The following is a 10,590-nucleotide window of genomic DNA, read 5'->3' on the forward strand; positions in this document are numbered from 1 at the left end:
GTAGTTAACACAAGCCAACGAACTAGAACAGTTGGCTCAGTGTGCGAAATATAATATCAAAATGTAAAAGTGCTGACCCAGCATTGGGCCGGAAACCCGTGCGCAGCCGGCAAACACAGCATATTTGCGTGGCCGCTGCGAGTCTTTGTTAGCTTTAAGTTCAGTTTGTTTTTGACATTAATAAAGAGCGGCTGCTCGTCAATCCTATTACTCCGACTGAACGTCGTAAAATATATTTGTTTTAATTACTCTGCCAGACCACAAGGCTGGCAGTTAAAAGAGGAAAGTTCCTCTCAACATAAAATCCGTGACTGCAGCGAGGATCCCCCCAGCCACACTTACGTTAATTTATACATACATATATATTTTTATTGATGAAAAACTATAACAAAAGACAATGACGACAATTTTTAAGTCAACAGATGCCTAAACTGACTGACTGAAAAGGAATACATTTTCATGCGAAACCAAGAAAACCAAGCAAATGGAAAAAGCTAAATAAATTGTACGAACTAGAAAAAATATTCATCACATAATTAATAATAACTTCTATAATATTAATAAGCAAGTATGTATGTGTATAATTAACGAAACCCAATTGTTGATATCGAGAATGTTCACAGATACAGACGTAAACTCAAATATTGATATCTTTTTAGCAGCAATTTGTAATTTTGGTACAATTAACCAAAGCCATCTGCAGATTTTTAGTCCTATGCTGATAACGAGCAGACTTGAGAATATTCTCTACCTACCTGATTTCGGTTTGCAAAATTTATCCACTAAACATCCGTGAAAATGAGCCTATTCCAGATCACATAACTTAAAGCGAAAAAACAATAATAAAGCATTGCATAAAAGTCTTTTTTATCGGAATTGAAAACTCAAAATCGAAATTTAAATACTACCAATGATAATTACTGAGAAATCGTAATACCAAATAACGAAAACATATTTTACTACTTGCCTACAAGTATTTGTACACAAGCCTACAAAGTAACATTGAACGTGACCAAATAATTTAATATTGTGGAAGATTTTTCCCCTTAACACGATATTTAATATACACACAAGTGTGCTCATGTGTCCAAATGAAATGTAACAGAAATTTCAGCGGAGGAGCTGCACGTTCGGGGAGTGGGCACATATTTCAATAAGCCGAAATAAAGAATATACATACCGATCAAGAGTCAACATATAAATGTGGGCTTCTCATTTGGGTTGTATAAGCACTTTATTCGAAGTCATACGAGTATAAAAATGCAGAGTCTAGAATACATTAGAGTATATTTAACAGTATTAAAGTATATTAGATTAGCATAGTGATCGTCAGTCGATCGGCGGATAAACTACATAAGCATTATTTGGAATACACAGAGGGCGCAAATCGGCACCATTTAGAGTGCCAGTCCCAAGATCTGTTCCTGTTTGTATACGCCATGGTACGCGTTGCGTATAAGCACGTAGGGAAAGCAGGACTCAAGCAGATCCATTGTGAGGAAGGGCGATTGCTTGACGATTTCGTCGAGCAGCAAATAGATGGACTCTCGGTTCCGCGTCGCCTCTTTGTCGGACTCCTGGCCCAAGCGCAGTAGGGAAGAACTGGCCAGAGCAAGGAACTCTTTCATGCGGTCCTCCATGTCACTTTGACCGCATATGGTAAACAGAGCCCCGAAGATGTTATTAATGGCCGCCGCCATGCAGTGTGTGTTATTCGAGTGGCCATCGATTGTGGCCCTGTAGAAGGAATTTTCGTTACGGGCCAGTTTAGGTATAGATACCGCCACAAAAACCATGAGCAGACAGGCAGTGAGGTGTTCACCTTCATCGAACTCTGGTTTTTTTGATTTAAGAGTAGTTGCTAATGTGGGGTCTACCTTGCACAGCAGACCCGCTGCTGAGGCCATCTCGGAAGCAACCCGAATTTGGTCGCCTCCGGGCAAATGTTCTTGAAAGTCCTTCACTGAACTAAGCAGAAAGGGTATACGCTTGTCCAGCACATCAACGAGGGCCTCATGCACTAGGTTGCGGAAGCAAATAATCACCCCAATGATCGTCATGCGTTGCAGCACGCGGTCCACATCCTGCAAACGCTTAAATTGCTCCTTCATCACTTCAGGTTTGTCAAAACTGGTGCGCAGTGTGATGAGCACTTCCTTGTTGGTGTTAACCAGCGACTTCAACTCTTGCACCTGGTTTGCTATGTGCCACATAAGTGTTTCGTTTAATGTTTTGATACCGTATGGTCCCACAAGTTCTGCAAGTGCTCGCAGCTCGTTGAGATCAGAGAATTCTTGCGGGTTAAATGGCACCCAGCCCTCGGGCGATATTGGCACAAAAGCCTTTTGGTTAATGGAGAACACAATGTTGCCAGCGGATACACGCCTCAGCAGAACCTCACTGTACCAGGTGTTGTACAGAGCGGCAATGGTTTTCTCTCCATGAGAGTCCAAAGCCTGTGTTTGCTGCAGCAGGCAATTGTTGAAGACTCGTGTTATGTCTATGTGCACGTAGTTCTCTACTGTTTGCAGCACGTTCATGTAGGCTCGAACGCTGGCCAGCAGCTCCGAGGGCTTGGCTATCTCCATTGTCTCCTGGTTGAACATCACCATACCAACAAGATCTCGGGAAAAGCGGTGTTCCAGATTCTGACAGAGATACTCGCGAGGTGCGAAAGCAAACTCCCAAACGTTGACCGTGGGGCAATAGTTGATAGCGAAACAAAGCTCCGTCAGGGCCATGTGCAGCTTGTCCATCGTCGTCAGATCCTCTCGTGTCTTTCGATACGACTCGTCTCCTGGCTTTCGTATGTCGTCAAAATGCTTAGACTTCGATTTGTCCTTCTTCTTGCGAGCAGATTGTACAGACAGAATTTTAGCACAGTGCTTGGGCAATAAAGCGTCTGCCATGGTGCACTGCTCATCGCAAATTGTGGTTATAATGTTTTTAGCCTCCTTGGCCATTTCCTCAAGAAATATATTTACCACGCTGAGTGACCTCTCTCGTATGTGGTGTCGCTCCTCCGGACACATTTCGTGTGTACAATTTTGGAAGTGGCTGCAGATCAAGGGAAAGGCTATAATATAGCGGTTCTGCGCGGGAAACTCCAAGCACATGTGGAATTGGTCGTCAAACATTTTGTTATAGAAGCAGAAGATACTAAGATCCGAGGTTTCTACTAGTATTTCGTCCAAGTTATCGACCACCCTAGTGTGGAAAACCATTGAATCCAGAAGACGGGCCAGCTCTGCATGCTCTGTGATCCTAAGTGCAGCCTTTCCCACACTCATGTACGTTTGGAGCCGGAACCAGTCCAGGCGGAATGGTCGGAAATAGAAGAGTTCGTTGTCTTCCACCTGCTTAACTGTCAGGGCTGCAGCCGTGTTGTAGAGCGAACTGAAGATTATGCTTTCGTCTTCCGGACACATTTGCAGACTTTGCATTCGAATATTAAGATCCGTGGCATCGAATCCGGACAAGTATTGTACGTAATATCGCTGCATTACCTGGCTGTATTTACGTACCAGAGCTCGGAGTTCCTCCATGTGGAATAAGAGCTCCGGCAGCTGTCGGTCTACAAGATCTTCATTGCTCTTTCCTATAAAATTAACGTAGTTATGGTCCAAGAGTTATAATTTATCTGTTGAGAAATCGTATACTAACCTTTATTTTTGAGAAGAGGTGGATTGTCATTGTGCCTAAGGAGCCATAGAATCTCATCGCGCGCAAGGCAAAGTCCGATAAAAATGAATATTGCCTTAGGACCCAGGAGGCCTGGTTGGTCTGTCATAATGAGAGCAAGTTCCTTTAATGCTGTTCGCAAAAACTTGCGCCGCTCCCGATGCATCAAAGCAGCCTTTTGAACCGCCGTATTGTAGGCTTCCTTTACTTCTCCGATCCGCTTGCTGTAGCCCTTAATTCCGTCGAAAGTAGCCTGAATATATTGATGGATTTGCAGGACCTCGTCGCGGAACAATGCCACAACCCAGCTTGACTCTAGGGCGGAGAGCCAGATTTTGTTGACTTCCGGGTACTGGCCGAGCATTTGATGGTTCAGTAGCAAGCCAAAGATTATCCAGCGGTCCATTGCCTCTAGGGATATGTACTCGCAGGACATGGTGTCCGTGCGGACGGCCTTGAGAAGAATGGCCGGATTTCCTACCAGACTCAACTTTTGCATTTCCCTCCACTTGTCTGCTGGCAGATTTCGCAGTGCATAAATGGAGGTAAGTGACCGCAACGCACTGGTTAGCAGGCGCTGGTGGGGAATGAATTCCTCAGCCAACTTTTTTAAGGGGACCTCGTAGTCCAGAATCATCTGCCCCAATCGGGGAAAGCCCGTGTCCGCCTGATTGTTTTGCAACTCGTAGGCGGCATTGTACAAGCCCAAAACTGCCTTGCGGTCCTCGACCCTAGACAAAACAATCATCAGGGACACGTAGGTCACTACCAAGTCCAGATAGTATTTGGTCAGCTCGAAATTCAGTGTAATGTCTAGGTGAATCTGGCAGGCGTCCATCGTGGTGAGCAGTTCACAGACATTGTCCTTAAAATCAAGTAGGTCCACGAATGTGTGGTAATACAGGGACAGCGACTTAATAATCTCCGCCTTGATGTTTACAATGGCATTAAGGCCTTTGACGTCGATGTTGGGGAACCGCTTCACAATGAACTTGATGCTTGACTCCAACGACTTCTCGGAGAGGAAGCCAGGCTTCGACTTGGTGTCGCCGCATGCCTTCTTGATGTTGTATATTCGCGTAAGAATGCCCAGTCCGCGATCATTCAAGATGATAAGTTTCTCAGCTATCTTTTGCTGGTTCGGAAAAATTGGGCGTGCCATATCCGATGACTCTTGACGACGTCGAATGGCTAAAAGCGAGTTTCCGGTGGAGCCCAGAACACAGGTGTGCGCTGGCGAGCTGTATTGGTAGGCGATAAGTGCTGACCTGCCCGGTACTTATATTTTTTAGATTATTAACTTTGCCAAAAAGGAGCGACACAAAAGTGTACACATTACTCTTCCTCTTGTTTTCGCGTTAGTGATGAACGATGGACAGATATTTTACTATCGATAACGGTAACTAGCAAGTGGAAATTTGTTTATTTAGTGATATTTGTGTTAGAGCCAAATAAAGTGTAAGCTATGTAATACCCAGACAAAATAATTTGATTATATTGGAAATCAGTTGTAAAAAAGAAACGCACTCTTTTACATAAATTGTTGATTGTTGAAAGAAAATGTAATGCTGAGTGCATGAAAATATAAGATCACATTTATTTATATAACTGAATTTGACAGTCAATCAACTTAACAGATAAAACTACAAGACTACAAAGTGATAGCAAAGGGTATTTAAAGTTTAAATTTTAAACTTTTAATCAATTCCAATTATATGTCTTGAAAATGTAAAGCCCTAAATACCATTCAAAAATTGTTCATGGCGCATTGGATTTGAAATGATTTCCTTGCCAACAAACTTATATTTTAGTTTTCCATTTGTATTGTAAACAATTCTTTACAAATTTATTGAACTTTGTTTACTAAAAAGCTCTTTATTGCTTTTGTCATCTGATTACCGAGGCTTCAGGTCATCTTAACTTGCTATCGATATCATCGCCGATGAGGAATAGAGCGATTAATGAACTACTAGCTCCGCACCGTTCGGCACGTTGTGTGCCACGCAAAAACGCCGCAAATTAGTAAGATTTCTGATTTAAAGGGTAGGCGAATAAACGCTTTTACTTTATAAATAATACAACTGTGCACTTTGACAGCCATGGGAAAAAAACTAGAGCGGAACGACGTGTGTCGGGTGCCGGAGAACATCAATTTCCCGGCTGAAGAGGAGAATGTACTCCAGAAGTGGCGAGACGAAAATATCTTTGAAAAGTGCAGCCAGCTGTCGAAGGGAAAGCCTAAGTAAGTGTCGCAGACGATTGCATCAGCCGATCGCCAAAATGCATGCTACTTTGCCCTCTTCTAGATACACGTTCTACGATGGACCGCCCTTTGCAACTGGCCTGCCCCACTACGGACACATCTTGGCTGGCACTATCAAGGACATCGTCACACGGTACGCATACCAGCAGGGATACCATGTGGACCGTCGCTTCGGCTGGGATTGCCACGGGCTGCCCGTGGAGTTTGAGATTGACAAGCTGCTGAACATCAAGGGCCCAGAGGACGTGGCCAAGATGGGAATCGCTTCCTACAATGCCGAGTGCCGCAAGATTGTGATGCGTTACGCAGATGAGTGGGAGAATGTGGTGACGCGTGTGGGTCGCTGGATCGACTTTAAGAACGATTACAAGACGTTGTACCCATGGTACATGGAGTCCATTTGGTGGATCTTCAAGCAACTGTTCGACAAGGGTCTGGTATACCAGGGCGTTAAGGTGATGCCCTATTCCACCGCCTGCACAACCTCCCTTTCGAACTTCGAAGCCAACCAAAACTATAAGGAAGTTGTTGACCCTTGCGTAGTTGTTGCACTGGAAGCCGTTTCGCTGCCAAATACCTTCTTCCTGGTGTGGACCACCACGCCATGGACACTGCCCTCTAACTTCGCATGCTGCGTTCATCCGACGATGACCTACGTAAAAGTTCGCGACGTAAAGAGCGATCGACTTTTTGTACTCGCAGAGTGTCGTCTCTCTTACGTGTACAAATCGGAGACTGAGTACGAAGTGAAGGAGAAATTTGTGGGCGCAACCCTTAAGGACCTGCACTACAAGCCGCTTTTCCCTTACTTCGCGAAACGCGGAGCTGAGGTGAAGGCTTACCGCGTCCTGGTCGACGAGTACGTCACCGAGGATTCCGGTACGGGTATTGTGCACAATGCCCCCTACTTTGGAGAAGATGATTATCGTGTGTGCCTTGCTGCGGGCCTCATCACAAAGTCAAGTGAGGTTCTCTGCCCAGTTGATGAGGCAGGACGGTTTACCAACGAGGCAAGCGATTTTGAGGGCCAATACGTGAAGGATGCTGATAAACAAATTATGGCCGCACTGAAGGCACGAGGCAACTTGGTTTCCAGTGGCCAGGTGAAGCATAGCTACCCATTCTGCTGGCGGTCAGATACGCCTCTAATCTATAAGGCTGTTCCTTCCTGGTTTGTGCGCGTCGAGCACATGTCTAAAAACCTGCTTGATTGCAGTTCCCAAACGTACTGGGTGCCGGACTTTGTCAAGGAGAAACGTTTTGGAAACTGGCTGAAAGATGCTAGAGATTGGGCTGTAAGTATTATATGAAAGTTTTTTTTGCAAGCTTGTTAAATCAAATCTATATATCTAGATCTCCCGCAATCGATACTGGGGCACGCCGATTCCTATCTGGAGGTCACCTAGTGGGGATGAGACCGTCGTTATCGGCAGTATCAAGCAGTTGGCCGAGCTTTCCGGTGCTCAGGTTGAGGATCTGCATAGAGAAAGTATCGACCACATTGAAATACCATCGGCAGTTCCTGGAAATCCACCACTGCGTCGAATAGCTCCTGTTTTTGACTGCTGGTTCGAATCAGGTTCAATGCCGTTTGCACAACAGCATTTCCCTTTTGAAAACGAAAAAGACTTTATGAACAATTTCCCGGCTGACTTTATAGCAGAGGGCATCGATCAGACCCGCGGCTGGTTCTACACGCTCCTTGTGATATCGACAGCGCTGTTTAACAAGGCACCTTTTAAGAACCTCATTGCAAGTGGGCTTGTCTTGGCTGCTGATGGTCAGAAGATGTCGAAGCGGAAGAAGAACTACCCCGATCCAATGGAGGTGGTCCATAAGTATGGAGCGGATGCCCTCAGATTGTACCTTATAAATTCGCCCGTCGTAAGGGCCGAGAGTCTGCGTTTTAAGGAAGAAGGAGTGCGCGACATAATCAAGGATGTGTTCCTGCCATGGTACAATGCATACCGATTCTTACTGCAAAATATTGTTCGATATGAGAAGGAGGATTTAAAAGGAAATGGACAATACACTTATGATCGTGAACGCCACTTAAAGAATGTGGACAAGGCCTCCGTAATTGATGTGTGGATTTTGTCTTTCAAGGAATCTTTACTCGAGTTCTTCGCCACCGAAATGAAAATGTATCGGCTGTACACGGTCGTACCCCGCCTGACAAGGTTCATTGATCAACTTACCAATTGGTATGTTCTTTAAAATTAATGATTACAGCATAGGTTAGTTAACGCGTGAACTATTCCCTTTCAGGTACGTTCGACTCAATCGCCGTCGCATCAAAGGTGAATTGGGAGCTGAACAGTGCATTCAATCACTTGACACGCTTTACGATGTTCTATACACAATGGTTAAAATGATGGCTCCTTTCACGCCGTACCTAACGGAGTACATATTCCAGCGGCTGGTATTATTCCAGCCAACCGGAACCCTGGAACATGCCGACTCAGTTCATTACCAGATGATGCCCGTCAGTCAGAAAAAATTTATTCGAAACGACATTGAGCGTTCGGTGGCATTGATGCAATCAGTCGTTGAGCTGGGTCGCGTAATGCGCGATCGAAGAACCTTGCCGGTTAAGTATCCGGTTTCGGAGATCATTGTTATTCACAAGGACACGCAAGTCCTGGAGGCTATCAAAAGCTTGCAGGACTTCATTCTTAGTGAACTTAATGTTCGAAAACTTACGCTGAGCTCTGATAAGGAAAAATATGGTGTAACATTGAGAGCAGAACCTGACCACAAGGTTTGTTTAACAATGTATTTCTTATGTATAAATTTAACTATTTTATTATTTCAAATTTTTTGTAACAGGCGCTGGGACAAAGGCTTAAGGGCAATTTCAAAGCGGTTATGGCTGCTATCAAGGCTTTAAAGGATGATGAAATACAGAAGCAAGTTTCGCAAGGCTTCTTTAACATTTTGGATCAAAGAATTGAACTTGATGAAGTTCGGATCATTTACTGCACATCTGAGCAGGTTGGTGGAAACTTTGAGGCTCACAGCGATAATGAGGTTTTGGTGCTGTTGGACATGACGCCTAACGAGGAATTGCTTGAAGAGGGTTTGGCTCGTGAGGTCATAAATAGAGTGCAGAAACTAAAAAAGAAAGCTCAACTTATACCGACCGATCCTGTTCTTATTTTTCATGAGCTAAGTGCTAATAACAATGCTAAGACTGAGATTGTGGAGGCTCAGGCTCAGCTAACTAAAGTTTTGGCCAACTATGCCAGTATGATAAAGACGGCCGTTAAGTCCGAGTTTTCTCCCTATTCATCTGTGCAGGCGTCCAGGAAGCGCTTAATAGCTAGCGAGCTTGTCGATCTCAAAGGAGTTTCGGTAAAGTTGACCATTTGTTCCACTGAGGAATTACAACTTCCCAGCTTGCCGTGGATAAATATATCCTTGGCCGAAGATCTGGTGCCACGATTTGGAAATAGCAGCAAAGCGTCTTTATTTCTGCAGCACAACGGTAACAAGGAAATTATTGCACTACCTACGCTTCGCAGCGAGTTAGAGCGTTTGTTTGGTTTATATGGAGTAAACTTTAATATCTACGTTATTGATCACCAAAAGAAGATTACTGAACTGAAGTCTATCGATAAAAACCTTAGCGGGAAATTGCTTGTTCTAGCTCGAAGCCAGGATGCACCGAAACAGTCAGCAGGCTTTGAACTATCCCCCGCTCCATACTCCAAATTCATCAACCAGCCTTCAGGAAATGCTATCTTTACGGAGAACCCCTTGGGACGCGCCTTATCTTAAGCTCCGTACTGTTGGTATTTAATTGAAAACGAATCGAAACATAAATAAATGTTGCAAACTTTTCAAAAAGTTTTAAACTATATACAGCTTTGTTGATATGCATCTCTTCTCGGGGCTCTACCATTTCTTTAATATTGTATAATTACAAATTAAAAAGTATAGAAATGTATATAAGGTTCCGATTAAACACATAGCCTACACATAAGCCTTCACTACATTGATTGTGAAACCACCTTAGTTACATTTTCTTTTACGAATTCCAAATTTAATAATACAACGTTAGCTTTTTTATATTTTCATTTTTATTGAAATCGCTTTTTACTCGTAATATTATTAGTTATTATATATATTTATATGGATGTTTTATCATGTATGTATATCGGCTTGCCATAATTATTTCTGTGTGTACAATTGTCCTGTGTTTTCTGCATTCGATTTGTAATTTATAGCCTATACCCTCTGCACTTCTCTCGGTATCTGTATAAGTTAAGACAATTTCGTACATTAAATACAATTATTGTTCGCAATTTATGCGCGCTTAAACTGTCTCAGCGGACTGGCTGCTTTTAAATTTTTCGCCTTTTCGTTACAGTCTGTTAATAGGTCTAATCATGATCTCAACTAATTAAGTAGGTTAAGCTTTTGCCCCATTCTGGAAATTTACAGATCAAAGTACTTTAAGAACAAAGGACATGGGGTATGTACGAGATTGAAGCACAGGTGAGCTCGACAACGGCAACCGCTTGGTATCTATATATTTTCCTTGTTTCAGTCACAATTTTTCGCATTGCAGTTTTCTTTATGCTGGTTTATATTTTTTGTTTTGTTATATGCTTTTTGGTTAATATAATGCTGCTTAATTTTAT

General features: G+C 43.4%; 2 protein-coding genes across 2 annotated transcripts; one reads left to right on the forward strand and one right to left on the reverse strand.

Moving 5' to 3' along the window:
* Positions 1-1,215: 1,215 nt before the first annotated feature.
* On the reverse strand, positions 1,216-5,054 carry LOC26534888 (membrane-associated protein Hem). Its single transcript, XM_039374316.1, has 2 exons — positions 3,664-5,054; positions 1,216-3,598 (listed from the first exon to the last, which is right to left on the reverse strand). Exons 1-2 carry the CDS (start codon positions 4,841-4,843, stop codon positions 1,398-1,400), a joined length of 3,381 nt encoding a protein of 1,126 aa, XP_039230250.1. The 5' UTR covers positions 4,844-5,054; the 3' UTR covers positions 1,216-1,397.
* A 567-nt stretch (positions 5,055-5,621) lies between these two features.
* On the forward strand, positions 5,622-9,806 carry LOC6535143 (isoleucine--tRNA ligase, cytoplasmic). The gene is made up of 6 exons (XM_039374315.2): positions 5,622-5,724; positions 5,779-5,923; positions 5,988-7,239; positions 7,298-8,148; positions 8,213-8,705; positions 8,774-9,806. The coding sequence occupies exons 2-6, from the start codon at positions 5,781-5,783 to the stop codon at positions 9,722-9,724; spliced, it is 3,690 nt and encodes a 1,229-aa protein (XP_039230249.1). The 5' UTR covers positions 5,622-5,724; positions 5,779-5,780; the 3' UTR covers positions 9,725-9,806.
* The last annotated feature ends 784 nt before the right edge of the window (positions 9,807-10,590 follow it).

Source organism: Drosophila yakuba, chromosome 3L (genome assembly GCF_016746365.2).
Source record: "Drosophila yakuba strain Tai18E2 chromosome 3L, Prin_Dyak_Tai18E2_2.1, whole genome shotgun sequence".
NCBI classification, from domain to species: domain Eukaryota; kingdom Metazoa; phylum Arthropoda; class Insecta; order Diptera; family Drosophilidae; genus Drosophila; species Drosophila yakuba.